At 41.6% G+C, this 25423-nt stretch overlaps 1 protein-coding gene across 1 annotated transcript; it reads left to right on the forward strand.

The window, feature by feature from the left end:
• Positions 1 to 689: 689 nt before the first annotated feature.
• On the forward strand, positions 690 to 23061 carry lonp2 (lon peptidase 2, peroxisomal). The gene is made up of 17 exons (XM_080474913.1): positions 690 to 1032; positions 3155 to 3290; positions 5836 to 5949; positions 8484 to 8615; positions 9170 to 9292; positions 9376 to 9539; positions 9787 to 9893; positions 10420 to 10538; positions 10629 to 10768; positions 12840 to 12981; positions 14189 to 14339; positions 14690 to 14816; positions 16604 to 16737; positions 19698 to 19783; positions 20331 to 20538; positions 21209 to 21399; positions 22104 to 23061. Exons 1-17 carry the CDS (start codon positions 803 to 805, stop codon positions 22317 to 22319), a joined length of 2520 nt encoding a protein of 839 aa, XP_080331039.1. The 5' UTR covers positions 690 to 802; the 3' UTR covers positions 22320 to 23061.
• Positions 23062 to 25423: the final 2362 nt, after the last annotated feature.

Consider the following 25423-nt stretch of genomic DNA (forward strand, 5'->3'; position numbering starts at 1 on the left):
ATGAAACAACAAAAGTTGTGCAATATAACAAACAAATTGTGCGAAATGACAATAGGTTCACAGATATTTCAGTGTTTGACCTGTTTGTGTAAGTGTGAATTCTGATGTGGAGAATGTGTGTGAATTAGTGAATGTGTGAGTTTCTGGCTTGGGAAAAGAAATAATTAAGCACCGTGTATGTTTATTTTTCGAGAAATAGTTTTACAACGGTATGAATAAACAGGAGGGCAGAGTATTTAGGTGAGCGTTCCTTATCAATACGCGATTTGACATATTTTGTCCCTCCGTACTTACCGTAGTCAATCGACGAAAACCGGAAATAGGCTTGTAATTTTAAGTATTTTTTTCGTCGTATTAATAATAATAAAAATAGATATGTCTTGATTTAATTTGAAATAATAACTCCATTGTTTCTGCTACATGTTTATAAGTTCAGTTAAATGATTAACAGGAAGTAAGCTGGTGTTTCGGATGAAGTGGTTTCCCTGTGAACTGGTGACAGAGCGTTCTATCGCCCTTGTTTTTGTTGCAGCATTTGTAAAAATAAGACTCAATAAAAAATGTTGACACTTTGAAGCTTTATTGGAAATGCGGTTATATGGCGTTTGTCAGGCCAGCAACTGATTTCTGTCGGATTGTTAATATCCGCTGTTACCAGCGACACGTGACGCTAAAGGAAGTTGGGCACCGGTTCACAGGGAAACCACTTAATCCGAAACACCGGGTGCAGACTCCTCGGTGAGCAGATGACAGGAGTTTGTCAGGAGTTGTAAACGTTGACCACCTCAAAAACCGTTGCAACATGTCAAGTGGCGAGATCCAGATACCCAACCGTCTCCCGCTGCTGCTGACCCACGAAGGAGTCCTCCTCCCGGGCTCCACCGTCCGCTTCAGCGTGGACTCCCCGCGGAACATGCAGCTGGTCCGGCAGCGTCTGCTGAAGGGCACTTCGCTGAAAAGCACCATCATCGGAGTGATCCCCGACACCAGGGACCCCGAGCACGACTCCAACGACCTCCCAACTCTGCACAAGTAAATCAAACTCCGCTGCGTTGGGGGGTGATCAAGTTCGCTGCTGCTTGTGTCGATTTGTGGGGGCTGAGATGACAGTTGGCCCACTTGGAGGTGTTATAAAACTTACTCCAGTTTGTCCCATTTCCAGCGGGAATCTATAGAATTATACTTGAAAACATAAACTTCAAAAGTAGCAATGCGACCACGAGATATGCAACGATCAGCCTACGATCTATTCCAGATATTATGAAATGTAATTACAACACAGTTTGCCCATAATAAACATAGTAATTAGTTTGTTTTTCTAAATGATTGGACACATACGTCTAGTTTTTTTCTTATTTCATAAACCCAACTAGTATTATAAAATTCATCAAGAATGAAATAATGTGTGAATCACAATCATGCAGTGATAATACATCCCATTACTTTTTATTCTCCAACTTGTAAATGTGTTCGAAATTAATTGTTATCATGTTACAATGAAGTGAAGGGTGCAAAGTGTTCATCAGACTTTCAGCATTCAAAAGGTCAAATGACTTCTTATGTAGGATTTCTAAAGAAAGGACTGAAATCTGTTATGAGTTGTTTAGAATGCTGACCCCCCCCCCCCCCCCAATGTTTGTCAGTGTAATTTGTTCTAGAAACGTCTGCATTTGCTCTGCAGTCAAAACCAATGAGGCACTGAGAGGAGGACTTTGACTGCAAGCACAGTCTGGTTAGTAAATAGAGGTTTCAGGATTCTTTATATATCTGTTATCTTTATTAAAAGGTGTCGTGTTGAGTGATGAAGTAATGTCATGTAACCTTACCGTGTAACAACAAAAGTCCCTCACTCAATAGGAAACATCTTGAAATTTGAGTGCATTTGGATTTTTTTGCGGGGTTTCTTCTTGCTCCTCGGGAGGAACAAAATGATTCAGGATGAATCAGTGAAATCAAAGAGAGGAGTGAGATGTCCATGTTTCTGTATTAACGTGACACAGATATGAAAGGAAAAGTTTAATTAATTACTGGATATTCGATCAGATTTTAGTTTTTAATTGCATTCACTGTTTTGTTGTGAGTTTAACTCAGGAATAGTTCAACGTATCTGGCAGCTGACGAGGGGAAAAGCTTTTGATTGCTTTGATAGTTTTATGCCACAGAAAAACTCTGGATGGAGCTGTAAATAGAAAATAGAACATGTTGTTTGTTGTTGAAGAGTGTTAATAGCAGGAATGAGCATTGGGACACGTTTGCCTCAAAAATTTCATGTTTGAACTGAGACTGAACATACTGGCCAATTTCAGCAGCAATAATATTAATAATAATAATAATAATAATAATAATAATAATAATAATAATAATATATTATTTAGACTGAACCTTAGATTTAGGGTGCAATAATTTTTTTCCGCATATTTTTTAAAAATGGACATCATAAAAGACAATAACATCCTAATGATGAGGTAAAATATAAAAACAAACAAACAAAAAAATCAAACTTGTAACATTAAAAGTACCTTCAATTGATTGTAAAAGTTACTGGGAGCCAGTGCAACGAGGTTTTGGATGAGTTGCAGAAAATGTTTGGGGTTTTTTTTTTCTTCAATTTAAGCACAGCAGTACGAAAGAACAAAGTGCATGGCTCGGTTGGTAGAGCGCTCGTCTCCCAATCAGAATGTTGCAGGTTCGATTCCCATGTCCACGTGCCGTCGTGTCCTTGAGCAAGGCACTGAACTCCAAATTGCTCCCACTGGAGTGACTTGCACGGCCGCGGCGAATGTGATGAACGATGTCAAGCACTTTGGGGCTGCACATATAAGTGAAGTCCATTTACTGTTTAAATCTATTCCCGAGAGAACAATAGTGGAAAAAGAGATACGGCCTGCGACCCATGTTCCATTTGGAATTGTTCCTCTGCAGTTCTCAAGCTTAATTTACCTACATTTGCTCAAAGTTCTTTCTTTGTAACAGAGGGGTTTTTATTTCCCCCAATTGTGTTTTAGTTTGTACCAAACACATTTCTTTAATCTATATCGGTGTGAAAATAGAAGCTTTTTTTTTTGTTTGTTTGTTTTGAGTGCTGCTTGCATCAATGGCTGTGTTCCAGTGTGTTATCGCTCTGAAATCAACCTGATTTTCTTTGTGTCTGTAGAATTGGGACGGCGGGGATAGCCGTGCAGGTGGTGGGCAGTAATTGGCCCAAACCTCACTACACCCTCCTCATCACCGGGCTGTGCCGCTTCCGCGTGTCGGCTCTGCTGAAGGAGCGGCCCTTCATCCTGGCTGAGGTAAAACTCTTCTGGCATTCTGTCCTTACATCTTATCTCAGGAGCTCTGTTTGGTTTTTAAAGCTTGAAAGTTTATTTCACCACTGAAAATAGTGTCGGTCGTGCTCTTTTGCGCCTGTAAACACGTCTTACAGAGATGTGACTTTGCATAGTGTCCGTTTTGATAAATGCTGACGTCATAATGAGCAACTTTCTGCCACGGAGTGGAAAGTTTTGCTTCATGTGGTACTTCAATTGAAGCGCTGGCTCGAGCTACTGGAGGGCCATAGTTAGTTATTGTTGGAGGATGTAGATGTGTATCTCTTCTCCGAAGCATCAATCGGAAGAATCAATCTGGTATAATAAGAATATTTAATAAAATGTCTGAAGTTACTGAACAACAACAAAAATTTCAAATTTTCATTTTGTGGCATAAATTTATCCAAACATAAAAATGTACTCTGGACACAATCGCTGGCCGTCATTTCATAATGATCGAATTAGTCCAGACAGAATGTGAAATGTGTAAGACTCACTGTTTGTGTTCACATGACCTGAATTGCCCGACAAATTGTGGTTTTATTGCACAGGCAGAAAAAAAAAAAAAGTCCCATGATGCATTGAAGAAAAGTGTCTGACAGCATTGAAAATGCTCCCAAACAAAAAGTACAGAGCAAAAGTTCATAATATTATCGAGTCGTGCAACAGTCATAAGAACTATTAATATTATTTCCTGGATGTCTTCAGCGTCCATCGTACACTAAACCAAGAAGGGCTTTAAGATCTAAGAGGGCACCACTTGTGATAACAACGAGACTAAAGCGTGACAAATCGTTCTTTCTTCTTCTTTCTGGGTCAGCCTCCATACTGTAATACATGGTGGCGGTATCATCACACCGTGGGGCTGCTTCGCTGTCTCTGGTACTGCAGTGGCTCAAAATGATATTTAAAGATATTCCTGGTATTTCGGTGTGTAATTTCTTGTTCGGTGTCAGAAAACTCAGCTTGAGATTTGGGGCTTTTGGTCCTTGAGCAGGAAAACTAGTCAGAAATGTTGGAAAGAGAAGGTTGGACACTTTTAACGGGCCAACTTTGATTGACATATTAGAGAGTTGTTGTTTTTATTTTTTCTGCAGATCTCCATCACTTGTGTGCAGGGTAACATTAACAATGTGGGTTTGTATTACATTAAAGACAACTTTGTTTGTTTTTAGGATTTTTCTGTAACTTTAGACAAATTGGCCAATTTGTGTTTTGCTGTGGATTCAGGCTCTAAAAATCAGAGGTTCCTGTTGTTCCCGCCACCCGTATGGTTACAGATTCTTAATACTTGACATGTAATAGCCCACAACTTATCCTGCAGACTGGTTTTACTCTTCTTTTGATGTCTGCAATGTGGAAAACGATGAATTATATTGGACAGCGATGGGAAAAGGAAGCCAACATGGAGATCTCTGAAGAGGCACAGCTACAGTTTAAAAAAAAAACTTAAAATCTAAATTCCTTTCTATGACTAGATTTCAGCTCAGGCTAATCTGATTACATTTGTTATTACCAGAATTAAAAAAAAATCAACATCGAGTGCTTTACAGACGTCTTTTGCTGGTGGGGGCATGGAGCAATTTCTGCAAACGTCTTTCGAACCCCGTCAGGCTGTGTACACTGTGTAGATCGTATCTACAGATGAGTGTCATGAACTCTCACAGCAGGAATAACAACTGGGTTTCTAACAGGAAAGACTCTGCATCCAGCCAATGGACAGCAGAGTTTGTTGCTGAGTAACCATGTCTCCAAGTTTGAGTTTGTCCACTTCATGCATTTGGAAAACATTATGTCAAAGCAAATGTACAAACAAAATAAACGTTGAAACACCCTGAATGTCAGCCATTTGAACCAAGAAGCTTTAAGGGGCATATTAGAATTGTGTGTGTGATTGGCTTCTTAAAGTACATTTTCAATATCAATTAAAAAAAAAAAATTTAGAAATCCTCTCGATCCAAAGAAATAAAAACTAAAAGAACAGAACTGATTTCATCAACCAAATTGTTTCCTATGTTTTCTTTAAGCTAAACAGTGACTGATGTTGAATGCTTTTTTTAAAAAATATTTGCAGCTCTTCCTTTTATGGTCAAATCAGCTGCTTCCTCCAAACCTACAAAACGAAAGAAAAAGGCCAATTTATAGTGCTGCTGTAAAACCAGCACTGCACTGTATGTGCCACTTGAACATATAAGTGCAAAGTCAAAGAACTGTGTCACACTTTATGACCTCATTTTTTATCTGAAAACATGCACATCGCAAACAAAACTGCTTCCCACTTGTTCTACTCCTTGCTTCACAGAGCAACACTCCAAAGGACGTTTCGTCCCCCTTATCCTATGCAGTTGTTTCAAACAAGCTTATTGGTTCCGTCATATTTGCCCTGTGACGGACTGGCGACCTGCCCAGACTTTACCCTGCTTTCTGCTCACGGTCTGCTGTGACTGAGGATGTGTCGGAAGTAACATTTGACCGAGAGGAGCGACTCGTCAGTATCGCCGTGAATCCAATTTGTGAAATCTTGCAGGTGGAGCAGCTGGATAAACTGGAGCAGTACACGACTCCGGCAGCACAGGGTCTGTCAGCGGATGATGGCGAGCTGGGCAAGCTGTCCCAGAAGTTTCACCAGGCTGCTGTCCAGGTAGGTGTGTCAAGGAATAAATGATCACAGGGAAAAAAGAAAGATCAGAGAGGAAATAAAGTCCCCTCAGCCGGTGAATGTGAAGTGTGTTAGCACCGCTCTGCACCCCGCCGGGTGTGAAGTTATTCATCTTGCCACCGTGGCTAATTGAGACCAAGCATTTTGTCCTGTTTGCTCTTCCTGAGCAGGTGATTGATGGTTTCTAACCTTGTTTTGACATCCTTCTCTGGGTATGGGGGCAGAGCGGGGCGGCGGGGGCATTTGTCGGTGGTTTCAACTGATCCTCACAGAAAACATGGAGGAAGTGTCGGGGTGGTCTTAAATTGAACCTTTCCAGCTCTTTTCCATTGCGTGAGGCTCATTGTCAACACCACCACTGATGACCAACCCGTACGAAGACGTTTTGACAAATTCATTGGCCTCTTCGCGTTTCTCAAAATCCTCTCAACATTTCTCACCTTTTAGTCTATATTTTTACCGCATCATAGTGAAATATGAAGCACTTTCAGGGTCTCTCTCCTTGATGAACTGATTTAAGAGCACTCTGGCCTGGCGGTACATCAGCTAGTCATTTCCTCATGATATTTGTGAACTTTTCACCCTTGAGTTATTACAGCTTTGTACATTCTTCCCCCAGGCGTGTATTCAGTGATTTAATCTATCGTAGATAGGTGAGTTTGTACTTGTATTACTGTGTAATTCTGCTTTTCAGAATTTGTGCCATGATATATTCATATTCCGCTTTGGAAAAAGGAATGAAATACTTTATTCAGCTTTGGGAAAATTATTGGGGGGAAAAAAGTAGAATTTAGGCTTTAGCTGGCATTTCATTTAGCTTGATATAAAGGCAACAAATAGAACATTGTAGGTATTTTCATTGTAATTTGTTCTAAAGGGCTATAATGCCGTGGCCTTGTATATGAAGCTCTATGAGCACGTAGAGTTTTTTCTCTTTTTTCGAATAAATCCCAAATAACTGAGAAAACATTTCCCATACAAAGCGGATGAGAGAGGCACCTCATGGAGGAGATCAAAAGAAATCAGCGTCTGTTGCCATGGAGACGCTCCCTGCTCAGTGTTTCACACTGGGATGTAGGTGCCCGACTCACCTACTTAGCATCGATATGAGCTCACGGCTATCATACTTGTGATGCTAACTCGGGCCCGCAAACAAATGTGGCGTTGGCGAAGGTCTGCGCTCTACCAAGTGTTAGTTTTTTTGATATTGTTATGAAAAGCAATCAGTCAATACTCTGTCAATAAAAAGGTTTTCTTTCTTTCATCTTCTCGTCTAGTCTTTCTATCCTTGCTATTAAAAAGCTGCCCCATATCTTGATGGTGCCACCGCCATGCTTCGATGTATGCATGCTCTGAGTCAGGACATATTGAAGCCATCCTCCAGACAGGATGGTCTTGGCTTGCTACCCAAAGCATTTAATTCTATTTATGATCAATATGGTCAACAAGACATAACATAACGCACAGAAAACAGAAACACTGTATATTAAATGTGCAGGAGGTTGTAGAAGCTGTAATAATGGCTTGTGGAGGACCCCTCGCTATTGAAACATCAACGAATGTAAGTGAAATGAGAAGTAAAGGATATCGAGAGAAAACAACAAGTAAGAAATGAAATTGATGAATCAAGATACGGTTACATAACTAGCAATCAGCAAAAAAAAAGAAATTCAAAAATGATCATACAAGGTAACTTTATTACATAATAGGGTTTGTCTCATTCTACTTTTACATCCGAAGAAATACTGAGGACAAATCCAACAATCCCACATGAGCCTTCATTGGCATCAGTGGAAAGAATGAAAAAAAAAAAATCCACTTTTACTGGGAAGAAGCCTTCAGCAGATCCATATTCAGAGATTTCGGCTTTCCGCTGCAGCGGTTTGGATTAGCGGATAGTAAGAAAGAAAAGGATCAGGCAGAGACGGCGAGAAACAAAACAAATAAACAAAATTATGTCAAACGGCAACACTGCAGGAGACAGATCAGAAAGTTCTAGTTACCTGGTGAGACACGTGTCAGTAGAGGCACATAGTGACAGTGGATGACAAGAGAAAGCTCAGACTGGGGTGTATGGTAAAGCGTTCAGAAGATATCATCTAGAACTATTGAATATTTAGCAGGAAAGGTCAACAGATTTGATTTGGTGATTTACGTCTTCAGACTATCAAATTTTGTCCTGATTGCCCAGTTATTCTAATCTCCGAATAGGTTGGGAGATTCAAGTTTGTGTGACGAAGGCTTTGAAAACCTGTACAAACACGTGTGATATAAGACGTCGTGGCTCAGTACAGGAGGCTTCACGGCTACCTTTGCATTTATGAATTATGGAAAGCCTGCTGATACTCCCTTCAGGTGAGTTCCTGTGAAAACCTCGGGAGTCCCCATTCTGCCAGGATAACTCGAAACAGACAGCATTTTGTGATGGATTGGATCTAGACTTTGAAAAGACAAGAAAAATGATTCTGTCAGTTAATCAGATCCGTGTGTGTGTGTGTGTGTGTGTGTCTCTCTAGTTATTAGGTATGTTAGACATGTCCGTTCCAGTGGTGGCCAAGTTCCGACGTCTGTTGGACAGTCTGCCCAGGGAAACTCTGCCTGATGTGGTCGCCTCCATGATCCGCACCTCCAACAAGGAGAAACTCCAGGTGATGTCAGCACTGATTTAGTTATCTTGTGTCAGAGTTATTACAAAAAGAAGGCAAAAAAAACAAGGGATCTCCTTAAAGCTACTGATCACACGCGGCACTCGGGGCCTTTTCCTGCTCCGAGGAAACTACAGCAAACCCAACAGATTGTTTTGATATTTTAAAATATTTTATATTTAATAGGATTCCTGCTTCTGTATTGTTTCTGACAATGGGTGTGCCCGCCGGTGTTTGGCTTCACTGTGTAGTTTTCTGGCAGCGAAAAAAAGTTAATTACCATATTAGAATGAGAATTTAATAAAAAAAAAAAAATTTCTACCATCAGTAGTGGCTGCAAAAATATAAACAGTAACTGCACAAAAAAATGTCCTACTGATGGTTCATCGTTCTCATTCGTGGATTTATAACTATCATCAATATGGGAGAGCATAGAGCCGTAGTACTACAAGATGAATATAGAATATCTAAGGGAGTAAATGAAAAACTGGAGAGGAATGAAAAGTGGAATGTTATAGAAATATGGAAACAATCAAACTTTCACATGTGCTGTGCAGGTTCTGGATGCAGTGAGTTTGGAGGAGCGATTTAAGACGGCGCTGCCCTTGTTAACCAAGCAGATCGATGGACTGAAGCTGCTGCAGAAGACCAGGAAACTGAGCCCCGACAGTGAGAAGAAGGTCGCGTACAGTTGCACCTTTTGTTGTTATTTTTTTAAAATGTTGTTTATTCCAAAAGCCCATCTCCTTTATCTCCTGTGTAGGTGTTGTCAGTACGTAAAGGTGGAGTGTTCCCGGGCCGGCAGTTCAATGTGGACGAGGAGGATGAAGATGACAACGGAGATGACATGGCAGCTTTGGAGAGGAAGGTTCATGAAGCCAACATGCCTGAAGCTGCTTTCAAAGTTTGCCTGAAAGAGTTGAAGAGGTGAGGTCAAGCCTCCATCCATCAGCTGTACAGCTTTAGTCAATTTAGGTCGCGGTGGGGAGTGGGTGGGGGTGGAGGTGGAGGTGGAGGTGGGGTAATCGCAGCTGACAGTTGGCAAATCCAACTTTTTGATCCATATCCAGGTTTCACAGTTGGCTCCATTTATGTTTGACTGCACAGCCCAGTTCCTCTGTTTATCCCTGACAAGTCCAGGCCAGATCGCCATTCCTCTGAATTTTGTATGCAGATTGAAGAAGATGCCTCAGTCTATGTATCAGACGATGCCTGAGTACGCACTGACGAGGAACTACTTGGACCTGATGGTGGAGCTGCCGTGGAGCAAAAGCACCAAAGGTAAATCGAGTGCCGGGAAAAGTTCATCTGAGTGTTGCTCGAAAGTACATTGGTTGAGTATTAAAGTACAGACTCTTCAGGCTGGCCTTGACAAAGTCCAACACTGATATGTTCACGCATATCAGTGAGGATCATCGCTGATATGCGTTAACATTAAGTTGGTTTTGTTCTTGTGAAAATACAACCAGTGTAATTCCTCAAAGAGAAACTGCAAGTTAAACTACAGAAGAAAACCTTTAAGTGCCTATTATTATGATACCGCCGCTTTTCTCCATCGTGTCTGTAAATAATCTTCATACGAGAAGAACAAATGTGAACAGAAGTCTCCGTCTCCGTACGTTTGGGTTTTTTTCATAAAGGTGCTACATGGAAACCTCAACATTTTCTGAAAAAACCACCTTGAGAGCCGCTGTAATAATTGATTTTAAATCGTCTTGACCTCTTGTTTCTCACTTCAAATCCTTCATTGGATGTTCTTCTCTTTCCTCACACCATTCATCTCTTTCACACTCCTATCCTCCCTCAGACTGTCTGGACATCCGAGCCGCTCGCACTCTGCTGGACAACGATCACTATGCCATGGACAAACTGAAGAGACGCGTACTCGAGTACATCGCCGTCAAACAGCTGAAGACTTCACTCAAGGTGCCTCCTTTTAGGTCCTCCTTTACTTCATTTTCTTTATTTTTTTGAATGTGCAGTTTAACATTCATGCGTTTCCTGTTGTGTCTCCAGGGCCCCATTCTGTGCTTCGTGGGTCCGCCGGGTGTCGGGAAGACGAGTGTGGGACGCTCCCTCGCCAGGACTCTGGGCAGAGAGTTTCATCGCATCGCTTTGGGGGGCGTCTGTGACCAGTCGGACATCCGAGGACACAGGTACCCTCAACAGAAACCCAAGAGTTTCTACTGGAAATATTTCAACTGTAACAGTAAAGATTCAGTTCAGAATATTAGAAAAAATACAATCAAGCCTTTTTTTCGCCCCCAAAAACTAATTTCTCCCAATTTTCTTTTCCCGTATCAGAGAAGTTCTGAAGGTTTTGATCACAGAAATCATTTCTGCCAATATCCTCCAAACACAGCGGAACATATTGAACGTGTGCTTGTTTTCTATTTAAATGACAGGTATTATATGTTCAGGGCTTGTATCTCATCAGCTAAAAAAAAAGAAAAACTATTTACCAGGAGGATTTGCACCTTTCATCATGTCACTAAATTTGAAGCAGTTTCACTTAAATTAGATTTTCTTTAAAATACAGTGGAAAAAAGTTCAACCAGGCGACTCGTACTAAATGAACTAAATAGATAATGAGGTGTAAAGATGTTTTTAATTTAATTTTATGCTATAAACTCTTGAATAGGTGCGATTTCTGGACAATGGTATTGGTCTAAAATGCGATTTTACGAACCGAATTCCATTATTCTCCCATTAAAACCTGCATTTCAATTTGTGCCCCTGAAAGGGTTCAGCATTCAGATCTTTATAGATTTACTAAACCTTAAAGTCTCCCAGCTTTTTCAATTGGTGAATTTTCCTCTGTGATTTTTAGTTTCCTGTCAGTAATCAGTATGATACATGTATTTAATGAACTGCGCGGTTTATGCCTTCAGCATTTACACACTTGAAGCTTGCTTGAATTAAGTTAATGCGTCACAGAGAACATTGTAATTACATTTGCCTCAGCTCTTTTGTATTCTCGCATGGTAATGTGACGCACATGTTGTTTGTACCACATCCTGAAAATGTGCTTATCTTGGAAAAGTTGAATTCTTGTAAAGGTAAGCTAGAATATTACAAAAAATATTATGACGTCCAGTTAAAGGAAGAAAAACAAAATCTCAAATTGTTAAGAGGAATCAACTTTACGTTCAGTATTAATTTGATGAATCTTGTAGTTCCTGCTGCAGTCATAGAGAAGACGGGATTGAAAAATCCAAATCACAGATGTTTGCTGAAGCTTTCTCTGTTCTGAATTTGCAAAGATTAGATTCACACGTGTCAAAGAAAACCATAAAAATAACTTTCTACCCCACATTTTAAACCCAGTGCATTCATTTAAAAGGTTTCTATTTTTCTACTCGGTAAAAGTGGGTGTGTGTTTGTTCATGGAAAGATGGAGGGAGCACAATAGAACTTTGGAATATTATTTGGATTGGGCAGAATGTTGAGGGTCAGAAGGACAAACGGCTTAAAATTGAGCAGTGATGAGGTGGTTTGTACGTGTGTGGTGTTGGAGATGAAGCTTCAGGGCAGAAATAGAAGAGGGATGTGGAATGGTTGATGTAACTGTCGAGGAAGCGGACGATCCGCCACGATGGCGAGCCCTGAAGAAAAGGGAGGAAGGGGGAAAACACAATCTGCTCCTGTTGCTCATTTGTTTCCTCGAGTCGAAGGTTGGCGCAGCTTCTACCAGGAGATTTTATGACGTGTCCTGCTTTCTGAAGATGTATGTTTCTCTTTAAAATATGACAATTACTGAGATGGATTGACCGGCTGACTGGCTTGATACCTGAATTATGTGCCTAATGTTTTCATACATAAGACACATCAGAGCCACGATCCAGATGAGCTGGTTAACACCTTCACTGGCTGATCGCCTCCATACTTCATCGCGCACCGTGCAGGAATCTGAGCATAGATCTTTTTTCTTTTTTTAACTGAGCATAGATCTGACTTCCAAAGAAAGATTGAGTGCACATATAAATTTATGAATAGTTTTTTTTACCAAGAATTCAAATGATTCAAAGTCTTAAATTTGATATTTACATTTCATGTAAATTATCAGTCATGTAAAGTAGAGGAAAGTTGTGCACTTTCATGATAGTTCTATTTTTCCGAAATGCACTGGTACATTCCTGCACGATTCCAGCATGATTTAATAAAGTTGCCCCCAGTGCGGTTAGAAATGAGATGCGTCAGAGATTACGGTCCATCTCCTGTCCACAGGCGCACATATGTAGGAAGCATGCCTGGTCGCATTATCAACGGCTTGAAGACGGTGGGAGTGAATAATCCCGTCTTCCTCCTGGATGAAGTGGACAAACTGGGGAAGAGCCTGCAAGGAGACCCTGCAGCTGCTCTGCTGGAGGTCAGTCTCGCCTTCATATTGCTTGTGCTGCAGTATCTCACACCTTCTATTAATTATTTCCTAAGAAAATCAAATCCTTATTCGAATTCCTACTTGAAGTTTCCTTAATATGTTGCAGATGCAGTGTTTATTCACTGCTATAAGTGGCATTATTCTAATATCAGTGTGTCATATCTAAAATATGTGTAGAGTAAGTGTCTAAAGGTTTTTAATCCCCAAAGGAATTTGAGTTTTTTGACCTCTATGACTTAAAGGATGACAGTTTTCAACTGCCTACGACTTAACTAACAGAATCTCAAACATATACATGCCAGCAAAGGGTGATCACATCTGGATCTATAGTGAAGAGCTCATGAGAGGTCATAATTTTAATTTCTTCAAAGAATGTCTGCATGGATAGAAAGTTCAGTCTTATAATATTCCTTTAATTGAAAACAAATGGCTAAATCTAATGGTTTAAATACTGTCTCTTCTCTAACTAAAATCAATCAACAATTTAATAAACATTTGATTTCTGCAAGCGTATCTTCAAAGAGGAGACATTTTTTAAAAGTAATATGAAACCAAAACAAAAGTATTTTTACTACTAATAACACAATCGCACGCATTTTCATACGTGCAAAAAGCTTCGGTAGATGTCGATCAGATCTTTGGTTTCAGGAGTGTCATACTCATTTCAGTTCAGCTTCCACATTCAGCTTCATCTTAAGCAGTAGTGTCACAATAACCTTTCAAATTTAAACTTTAAAGTTTTTCTTTATTGTGGCAGGTACTATATGTTTTCATAACATCTGTATTTTTCTAAATCTGAACAATTAGGACTAAAAAATTACTACAATCTGAACATGAAGACAATTTTAATGACGCAAAATACTGTGAAATGTTCCAAAGATGTACATCCATGACTGTTGCAGTATTTTCATGCATGTTTGTACAAGCTCTCCGCTCAACAGCTTTCAGGACAGCATCACAGACATCTCATCACGGGTCTCAGCGTTGCATTATGTCCACTACTCTTAAGAAAACGGTGTTAAAAATGAATTCTTGCAGGCTGTTTTTGGCCCACGGTCCTTATATTTCACCCCCCCCCCCCCCCCCCCCCCCCCCGCTCTACATGCTTCGGCAAACTGTGTCACTATTATATATCTTACAGTCAAATTCATTTACCTCAGTGAAACACTGACATTCATTTTATGTGCACCACCAGGTCCTGGACCCGGAGCAGAACCACAGCTTCACGGATCATTACCTCAACGTGGCATTTGACCTCTCACAAGTGCTCTTTATTGCCACTGCGAACACCACAACGACTATTCCTCCAGCTCTGCTGGACAGGATGGAGGTGCTGCAGGTGCCAGGTGGGTTTAACTCAGACTCACCCCGTTCTCCTTTGATGTGGAGGCCAGAGTCATCTTCCCCAAACTGACAGAAGTGATCTCCAGCGGCGTCCATCTGTCTGAGTTCACAGCAGCTATAAAGTCAGGAGAATACTTTAAATAACAACTGTCCGAGACTCACCTTGTCATAAGTGAACGTGAACTCCAAGGCAAGAGTAGACACTTTTCAAATGGCTTAAATATTGGCTTCTGTTTTCAGAGGCATCATCTTTTTAAACGCAAACTAGTCAGTCGCTCTTTGGCTCGCAAAAAGAACGATAACCTTTCTTCTGCCGCTTTGATGATCCTAATTCACAACGGTGTCGTTTCAGGCTACACTCAGGAGGAGAAAGTGGAGATCGCGCACCGTCACTTGATCCCTAATCAGCTGGAGCAGCACGGACTGACTCCTCAACAGCTGCATATACCTCAGGACACCACACAGGATATCATCAGCAGGTACGCTCACAAAAACCCACAACGCAGGAAGAACGGGTCTTTGTGGCGACTCTTTTGTGGTGCTTTACACTCTCGTCTCACAGCAAGTTGGTTCCAGTACCGCTGGTGTTTCTGTGTGGATGTTCTCCATGTGGCTGCACAGGTTTGTTTACGCTGGGTGCTCTGGTGTCCTCCGGTATTCCATAGTTTGACCTCCTATTGTATACACTGTGCAATAAGCAGAATTCTCTCTGTATCGCACAAAATAAAACTTTCGCTCCCACTTTTTATTTGACCTCTCAATTTACTCTCTTCATAGTTCCTCCACTCGTATCGCCCTGCAGAAAGAACCGAGCTGAAAGGATTCGTACAATCCCGTCTTCTCTTGCAGCTCATCACAGTGTTTGACAGCTCATACGTCTTACTTAAACAGTAATTCAATTGGATGGATTTGATCAGATTTTATCAAGGAGTTTACACAGTCAGTGTGTTCACTTGTTATTCCATTTGTCCGACCAGGGAGCTCGGCCAGCTGGCAGCTCACGTCCGAGGATAACTTGGAATCCCTCTTCTGGTGTTCAGAACGGATCTGTGAGCTGTCAAGTGGTGAACTGGATGTTTGTTTTGAATCTTTGCTGAGAAAACATCAACCTCGTGGCTCGTGTGTCAGTTTTGTCAAGTCGAATTTCTTAGACACCCGTTAGAGGTCAATGAACCTTGTGCTGTGGTCACTGGCCGCACAAACCGCATCAAATGAATATATTTCAAAATCAAAGTGAAGCAGCCAACTTCCACCTTCCTTTTTCCTCTCCATTTCTTTTTACATTCGGTTGTAAAAATCTTCTGTGTTTGAACCGGCTGAATACGAGTCAAACTGTCAGCTTTCACAAGGAGTGAGTCGAGGTGTGGGGAAACCCTGACATGCAGTAAAAAACAAAACGAGACACACATGACAATGCTCCATAGTTCTTTGTAAACTGATGATTTGAACTGAACTGTGAGTTAAAAGTTAAAGCTGATCTGAACCATGGGGCGAGTGGGCCGCTGCACCTCCCAGTGTGAGAGCCTTTGAAGTGCCAGCTGAAAGTGTTGAGCGCGGGCCGGACCCCCGTTATCATTTTATCTTTTTGGTGATCTTTACCCTTTTGCTATAGAGATAGTGCTAAACACTTGCCGCTGCTTCTTGTGCTCTAGTCTACATGAACTTTCTTTGGCCTCTTGGTGTAGTAAACACAGGATCTGTCTAGGGGAACCGACTTTTTGCGATTCAGCCCTTCAGTAGTTTTGAAGCTCTTTCCCCAAAGATCCTGCCGCTCTCAGGTTATGGGTGTCGATTGTGGGCGACAGGGCAGGGTGGAGCATGGACAGAGTGTGAGTCTATCGCAGGGAAAACACAACAGGAAAGACGCTGACTCCTGACTTTTAGGGTTTGAGTATCAAACCTTCTTTGAGCACTATATTGTTGGTAAACGGCAAACTGTGGCCGCGGGATTGAGAAGCAAGCTTTGAATCATAGTCACTGATTTAAATGCGGGCGTCTGAGCCTCAGCTGTTCCCCACCTGCTACAGCTCTCTGCTCCCAGCATGTGTAGTCAAAGTTAAATGCATTTACTCTGCCAACTTGATCGCCTATCTACTGTTTTCTATTGAATATCAAAGCTTGTTGTATTTTATTATCATATGCAAGTGATTATATGATGGGGGAAAAAAAAGACAAGACATTACACAACAGTTCCTTTCTACAGCACAGTAATGTCACCTCTGGGTCATTTCTGCAATTGTTTGTTTTCTTTCCTTTGGACCTCTAGCTACACCCGGGAAGCAGGCGTGCGCTCTCTCGAGAGGAAGATTGGTGCGATCTGCCGAGCCGTGGCGGTGAAGGTCGCTGAGGCTCATAAAGTCACCAACACGGAGACCCCCGAGACCGCCATGCTGCAGGAGGGTGAGCGAGCCCCACAGATCTGTCCCGCTTTCTCCTTTGCTTCTTTGAATCTGTGTCATCGAAGGAGGTAAATCTTCACTCGCATATCTAACGTGCCGGCTGTCGCTCAACGCCAGTCATCCTGAAGACTCTACATTCCACACCAGACAGTGGTTTATGACTTCACGAGTCCTGCATATATAAATAGAAAAAATCATATAAATCTTCAGGTATTGAAATGTGGATTCATCCCCTCATTTACTTTATACTCAATCTTATTTTTTAGGAGACGTAAAGCTTTCAGTAAATGTCAAACATTAGCTTCACCAGTCTCAAAGCACCGTGTTCACTCTGAGATTCGTTGTCTCACATGATGCACCGGGTGAAATGGAGGATGAACACATCAACTGCAATTGAGACACAATTTTCTTTTTCTTTTTTTTTCATGTGGCAATCGAATATTGAAAACCCCTGGTTTGGCACCACTCCCCCAAATGGATGCTCTAAAATATGTGAGCTCAGCTCACTTTGATTTTTTTTTTTGGTGTGTGTGAAGACACTTCTGTGTGAATTATTGACTGAAAAAAGAAAAGAAAAAAAAAAAGACAAACCCCCCCTTGTGTTCCCCTCTCAGTCAGTTCTCATGCTGTAAACGTTTCCTGTGCTCCTTGAATGATTTAATTTTCCACACTGGGAGATTTATGTTTTCACCCTTTAGTATGTTCACGTGTCAGAATGTTGTAAACAACATGGAAACTATGAAAAGATGTTTGTGTCATCGGGAATATGTGAGCTGCACACGGTCTGGAGGTGTTAATGTGAATATTCATCGCTGGGAATTCATTTTGAGATAGTTTTCTTGGAGGTTTGTTCATTTGTACCCTCATGAGAGAGAGACAGGAAAGACTTGATCTCATGATTATGTATCGCTCGATTAAAGAAGACGTCCTCTGGTCTCTTGATTTTTATATATTATTTAATAATAATAATAATAATAATAATATGCTACAGATACTTTGCAATAACATTTCCAGTAAGAATCGGCTTTTTTGGGGGGGGATAAATCCTTGAATCATCACTTCTGTTAATTATTGTTTCCCTTTTGTCGTTTTGATACAAAACTGAATTTCGGCTTCATCACCGGCTCCTGGCTGTCTCAACCCAGAGCTCCCCCAGTTCGCTGCAGACTCCTCCGCCGTCTGTGATGTGCCAAAACATTACAGTAAAACCCATTCCCGGGGGAGACGCCCACTGCCGAGAAAGATAAAAGCTTTAGGCCGTTTCCCAGTTCTGCGCACAATTCTAGAAAGCATCTCATGATGTGCAAAGTTTTCCAGCGGAATGTAATCCACTTATGTCAACAAGGGAATTTAAAGTCACACAAAAAACAAACGTTGTGGATTGTGGAAGGAAGCCACAGTACCTGGAGAACATGCACGTTTCAGAAATGTCCTGGCCCACAATCAAACCTCAGGTATTCTCAGGATAACTATGATGAGAACGTGAGTATAGTTTAGTAGATTATTAAATTGGTTTTTTTTAAAGTTGAAAAAATCACACATCAGTAAATCAGCAAAGCTGCTTCTTTTTAAAGTTTCACAGTAACTCTGGTACCAGATGCAGCTCTTCGTAGGTCTGAGCCGTTTTAGCTTGAACACTAACTTCATGTCACCATGAGCATTACCTGAATTCCAAAACAGAAACACAGAAATGCTGCCGGTGGTTCACATAACTGAGAAACTGCATCTCACCATCATCACACTGTCTTCAACCATAAATCCAGAATTGGCTCCCTGTCAGGCTCTCCATTAATCTTATTAAAACTTTGTTGTTTTCATGAAATTGTCCGCTACGCGAGAGGAACTTCTCGTGTTAATAAATAGTTGGTTTAATCAAATAACCAAATAATTGGTTTAATGATTTTGTGAATTCATGCAGCTGCAGCTCAGTTGGTAAAGCAGGGCGTCTTCCAATCTCAAGTTGTGGTTTGATTCCCCGCAGTGTCAAAGTGTCGTCAGGCAATACGTTGCACACAATGGAGGTGAATGGAACCAACAGCAAAGTGTTCTGGGACGGCTGAAGTCATGAAACGGTGCTAAACGGGTGACATCTACTCCAACTGGCTTGTTTTAAAGCAATTAGTTGTTTTCGTGGAGGTTCAGTGGCGAGCTCTCCACAATGCGGCAGTAACGGCCCGGCCCGATCACGGGGCCTGGTCCTCTTGGTGTTCATGTTTCATGAGAAAATACTTCACACAGCAGTTTCATGTCGATTTTGGTTTATGGGGTGTCGTCTTTCCGACAGATTGATGTTTGCATTGAGCCGGGTTATACGGGCCGCGTAACGATAGTCGAGAAAGAAAGCGACATTTATGTGAAAGACTGTGGAAGTGTTTTTTTTGTCTTTGCCTCTCAGTCGCTGTGTAATGAGCTGGATAGTGTGCAGCCAGCTGGTGTTTATTGGAGGAGAAGAAAAACCCTGTCACCTCTTAAATCAGCCGGTTTTTGGAGACAAACTCGCTTATCAGACACAATTTTCTGCTCATTTGATTTGGACATTGGTGTGAAGACGTTGAACTAGATGGAGCAATCTTTGTGTGTTTAACCAACAGGAATATATTTCATTAGTACACAGATGCTACCCGTTTGAATTAACACACAGATTTAAACAAGACAGGATGTTATGGTAGTATAACTCAGATTAAAACACCTTAGGTGAGCAAATAAAGGGAATAAACAAGAGATCATTACTTGCTTTTTTTTTTTCTGCTCATGTCACCAAAACTCAGGATGTGTTTGCATTTTCCATTGATTTCTTTGCAATAAATGAAGTTATAGGAAGCAAAGGCTTTTGATTGAAACGGATTTTTATGAATTAGTGACGATTCCTCACCTGATTCCATAAGTTGTATTTTTGAGAAACCTCTGACTTTTCTTTCCTCCCTTCCTTTGTTTCTTTTTTTCTTACCCATGTGTTTTCAGACAATGCAGACCCTCCAGAAATGCCCATAGTGATCGACCACAATACCTTGAAAGACATCCTGGGACCGCCCGTGTTTCAGATGGAGGTTAGTATCAAACCGAGGTACAGCTCACAAAAAAAGAAAGTGTTAAGTCAGAAAACCACAGTAACGTCTTAATGTACCGGTACTCTTGATTTTCCCATGTTTTGATGGTTCCTGCTTTCCGTTCCTCTTCGATATGAACGTGATCCTCTGTTTGGCACCTGAGTGCTTGTTGATAATACACTCCAGAGGTGGCATGGATATGCTGCACAATAATGGGCCCAGAACTCACCCCTGGGGTACACCTGAAAGAAGAGACAGAGAAATACCTGCTTGATAAGTTCCAGTCAATGGACATGATGAATCAAGCCATTTTCTTAAAAGCAGTTCTACTTCCTATATCACCACTTGTATTATAAGTTTTCCTGTTTTCCTTGCACTTCTCTATCCCTCTTCTCGCTCTCCTTTTGTCTCAACGGGTCACGACCTTGTTTTTCACATTTCTTTGCCGGAGTTTCAATGGTTACGAAAGCCTCCTGGGGGTCTTTCGGTGATTGTTCCGCCAAACGAAAATTGTACAGATGTTTTTTCTGTGTCTGCGCGTTGGAAGGTCTCGGAGCGGCTCACCCTGCCCGGTGTGGCTCTGGGCCTGGCCTGGTCGCCGCTCGGAGGGGAGATCATGTTCGTGGAGGCGAGTCGGATGGCGGGAGAAGGTCAGCTCACTCTGACAGGTCAGCTGGGAGACGTCATGAAAGAATCCGCGCACTTGGCCATCAGCTGGCTGAGAGGGAACGCTAAGAACTACCAGCTCACCAACAGTAAGATCACACACACACACACACACACACACACACACACACACACACACACACACACACACACACACACACACACACACACACACACACACACACACACACACACACACACACACACACACACACACACACTACTCAGTAACCATCCAGCTGAAATATCCAAACATTTGATTGTCCTCCGGGGAAGAAGTGCGTACACTCCTGGCACACAAAGTTTGTTCTTTTTAGCGAAACAGGTGAGTTGAGGATGTTTTGTTCTGACGTCTGCATGTTGCCGAAGTTGTGAACTCAGGATTGTGTTTCAGATTTGAACGGGTTTCAAATCGGACCTGTTTTTCTTTTGACCAGCTCATTTTCTTCTTAGGTTTTTTGCTTTTTGAACCCAATTTGTTATCATGCTCATGGTAGTTATCCTCTTCTGACATCTACACCTGGTTTAACTTCTGATTTCAATGAAAAGGCTTCAGACTATCCTGAAAGCTGTTTTTGATGTGATGCTGAATTCTGGATTCATTGATGCTGTGAAACCCTGGAGGCAACTCAAAACCAGAACGGCTCCACCATCTATCCGCAGCACCTCATTCCAGAAGGCCTGTTTTCTCTTGTCTGTCTCTTTTTGTGTTGAATCAACGTCTGAAATGTTCTTCTTGAAATGTTTGTGTGCGAACAGTGGTCGGGGCTCCAAATCCTTTAGAGGGGACGGACATCCACCTCCACTTCCCCGCCGGCGCCGTCACCAAGGATGGCCCCTCTGCGGGCGTTACCATAGTAACCTGCCTGGCTTCGCTGTTCAGTGGCCGACTGGTCCGATCGGACGTGGCCATGACCGGAGAGATCACGTTGAGAGGGCTGGTGCTGCCTGTGGGTTAAAACACGATAAGTTGAAAACACTTGAGGGCTGCTCTGGTTCAGCCTGATGCTTCACAGAACTTCACAGGCGTCGTACAACAACGCGTATTGTCATATCATGTCTTGGCGGAGGTCTCATCAGGAAGGCTTCCGTTGCTTTGTGCCCCAATACTGCCCCAGAAATGTTTGTACTCCGTGCACAGCGCGCCAAATTAAAAGCGATGGTGCAGAAAATAAACAAAAGCGACGGAACAGAGGCCAATGAATCGCAGCTACATAAACAAACACGGCATTCCCAACGTCGTTATTCTCAGAAAACACCGTTTTGTTCCCACTTCTGTCGGTTGTGTTCTGTAGTCATGAAACTGTGATGATCCGGAGGTCGCCATGCTCGGTAGTCATGGAAACAGAGTAAGAAGAAGTAAAGTCTTGTTGACTTCTACCCCTCAAACATTTCTTTTGAACGCCTCAGTGACAAAAGTTCCTTACAATTTAATGTAACACCAAGAGTTGCACAGATGTTTATAATGAACTATGGTACATTTTGATGCAATGTTCTTCATTTATTGTACCTCTCAACAACCGGTTGTTTCAATCTTCTTCTTTTTTTTTTTAAACTGAATTATATTTGATATTTGTTTTATTTCCATTCCTAATTTATTTTTCTCTGCAGTTGTTTAACTGACGTCGCGTTCACCCGGTCTGTCCTCTTCCAGGTGGGCGGGATCAAGGACAAGGTCCTGGCGGCGCACCGGGCCGGAGTGAAGCGCGTCATCCTCCCCAAACGTAACGAGAAGGACCTGGAGGAGCTCCCGGCCAACGTCCAAGCAGACCTCGACTTCGTGACGGTCGCCGACCTGGAGGAGGTGCTCAACGCCTCCTTCGATGGAGGGTTCCCTCTGCTGCGCCCTCAGCTGAGCAGCAGACTGTAGTAAACCTGATCTTTAACACTGTTTTGAGGTCTGTGTGCAGGAGATTATTTTCATCATGAAAAGATGATTTTAGGTTAATGAAGCTGCCATTCAAAACACACTACAGATATTTCTGTCTTTCATAATGCACCTTTCCACTCTGCAGCAGCCGAATGCACAATTACACGACATCAGTAGTCCAGAGAAGCAGACGTGGTTTGGTTACTGCTCACGCGCAGTGATTAATGCACTTAACAGCAGGTCATGGAGGAAGGTGAGGCTGTACAACAGAATTTGATTTGCAACTGGTTGATTTGCAAACAGCGATGCTAAAAGCTTTAGCAGCCTCCTCGCTAGTGCGCGTCGTCACGCTCTCGTGCATTGACTTTTCATGCGCATTTACAACACATCTGCGGCCCTGCGCCACAGATGTGGATTTGGAGATGCTGTGAGGTGTTGAAATCAAAGCGTTCTTTGTGTGTGTGTGTGTGTGTGTGTGTGTGTGTGTGTGTGTGTGTGTGTGTGTGTGTGTGTGTGTGTGTGTGTGTGTGTGTGTGTGTGTGTGTGTGTGTGTGTGTGTGTGTGTGTGTGTGTGTGTGTGTGTGTGTGTGTGTGTGTGTGTGTGTGGAGAAGCTCGCTCACGCCTCGACTGTTTTCTGTAACTTGCAGATTTTTGGCACTTTGAGTATCTATGCATTTTTAACATGAATTTCTTTGATCTGATTGTGTCAGTAAAGAAATAAATGAATCAGAAAAAGTCATTAAAACGTGTTTGGATTATTTCCTTATTTTAGGTGATGCCATCTGCTTTAAAGGAGATGGCATGAGTGATGGAGGAAGAGGAAATGAAATGTCGGAATATTTTAAATTCGCACTCCTCAGACTGTGTGAGTAACGTGTCAAATCATCTCTTTTAGATCTATTTTACTCAGACATGTAGTCTTCGGGCCTCACGGGGGGGGAACAGCGGTTCGTCAGCATGTTCTTCCTGTGCGTTTGTCTGTTTTTGTCCTGCGATGGGGGCTGGTGCTTGAACTCTGCCTTCACTGGGTGGACGGCGTCTTTATCTATTTACTCCCGGAGCCGGAGGGCAACAGTCTGGCACCTTCACTCTCTTCCTGTTTGAATTGGATGAAGCGCCGCAGGAAGCCCGATAACAAGCCTCACTCATCAAAAAGCACCGGTCTTCTGCCTCCTCCTTCATACCCATGACGGTTATAGCCAGAGACACTTCCCCCGCTCTCGGCCGTCTTGGCTTGAAGCCTGCGATGGGATCGCAGTGTGGCTCACTTTGGTGATCTTGCCTTCAGGTACGTGGGAATCCAACGGTGATGTCATCCTCTTGCTGGATGCACGCGTGTCCCGTTTCATCTGAGCTGTGGAAACCTGACAGGTGAGTTAAAGGTTCCTGGAGGAGCTGCTTCTGAGGGTATGAAGAACACGCGGGTTGAAACTGTTTCAGTGTGCAGCTGAACAGCAGGAAATATTGAAATAATAAAGAAAACAAAACAGATACAGATGTGCTTTTTTTTCTCTGTCACCACCTACAGGGATTAAATAAACATCCCTGTGCAGGGATGTTTATTCATGTTAGAACCAAGGAGCTGATTTCTTACAGACTCGTGCAAACTTGAACTGTAAAAATTAAAAAAGTCAGTAGGAGTTTCATATCAACCACAACACTGATCTACTAAAGGTTTGTGTGCAAACTTGATTTTGAAATGAATTGCGGATTGAGTCTGAACACATTATTATTTTCCTTAATGAATGTAGAATATTGGCTCAACTCATACTGGGAGGAGTTTATTCTTATAGATTAATGTGCAGTGCACAATGTGATTCATGGTGCATGAAGATATTTGCATTGTTAATCATCGCTGTTTGAGAAGTCCTGCAGTCCTCCGGGCTCCCAGGCACTTTTATCTGCTCACTGTATTACTTGATAGTTTTTCTGGTAAATGTCCTCTTTGGCTTGGAAATCTTTGATAATATGTTAAATATCTACCATATCTGTGTGTTGGTGTATTTGCTATTTGCTTTGGTTTGAGTGTTGTAGAATGTGTTTAATTTGTGAGGATTAAATTATGACCTGCAGGCTGTTACTCAAATAACCCATTTGTATTGTTTCAAATTTTTAAAATATAATTTTTTTATTGAAATGTACATACTACAACAAATCATTTTATTGAAAACACAAGTATGAAGAAAAGTTGTGTTTCTCACACTGTCCTGTGTGGCTCTTATGACAGCACCTGTAATACCTGATACGGCCGCTTGGGGCAGTGTCACAACAAGGATCTCTATATGAGTCTATTGGTTACACACACACACACACACACACACACACACACACACACACACACACACACACACACACACACACACACACACACACACACACACATTTGTACCGATTTAAAAATCTCAAAGGATAAAAATATACTTCAGCTTTCTCACACAAACATGATTCAGCCATTTTTAGATGGAATATAACTTCATTTTATCCGGGGATGCATTATTACATTAATAAAGTTCCCATAAAACAGCTCAAAGTTAATTTCAGATCAAGAATAAGGTAAATAATAGTTATTAGGATATAAATGTCATGAAGACTTTCACATTTTTACAATTTTAACTTCATAAACAGATATAAGCTGAAACGATGATTTCATTGTTTATATCAGAGGAGGGGAAAATACTGTTAAATTACTGTTATTATTCTGCTTAGCTACAAGTGAAATTTACTTTATTTTGCAGTAATAAAAAATACCAGCGTTACTCAGTTAATTCTTGAACTTTGGATGTGTTATTATAACATCACTGGGAGGAATTCATTTCAACCTATCTGTATAAAACATGCACACATTTGTAATTGTGGAAATACTCAGTGGTTACTTATGATTTTAAATGTAATAAAGTGGCACAAAGGGAGTAAAATTACACTCTTATATACAATATATAATACAGTGCTTCTCAGACAGTCCAAAAACACATTTTAATTTAATTGGTTGGTTAGAATATGAATAATAGTAATTTTCATGATACCTACCTTCGTTTGGTTAAAGTGGGTATGATGTGTAGAAATAATATTAATAAAAAGGACCCTGAAGAAGCATGATCATTTA

The sequence above is a fragment of the Lipophrys pholis genome (assembly GCF_963383615.2).
Source record: "Lipophrys pholis genome assembly, chromosome: 11".
NCBI classification, from domain to species: Eukaryota; Metazoa; Chordata; class Actinopteri; order Blenniiformes; family Blenniidae; genus Lipophrys; species Lipophrys pholis.

What these genes read in the sequence shown, in the direction of transcription:
- lonp2 (XM_080474913.1), top strand. Translation starts at nt 803, where the DNA reads ATGTCAAGTGGCGAGATCCAGATACCCAACCGTCTCCCGCTGCTGCTG. An exon ending in TTCACCAGGCTGCTGTCCAG is followed by an intron (nt 5,950 to 8,483) that starts GTAGGTGTGTCA and finishes GTGTCTCTCTAG; the next exon opens with TTATTAGGTATGTTAGACAT. An exon ending in CGCCCGTGTTTCAGATGGAG is followed by an intron (nt 19,784 to 20,330) that starts GTTAGTATCAAA and finishes GCGCGTTGGAAG; the next exon opens with GTCTCGGAGCGGCTCACCCT.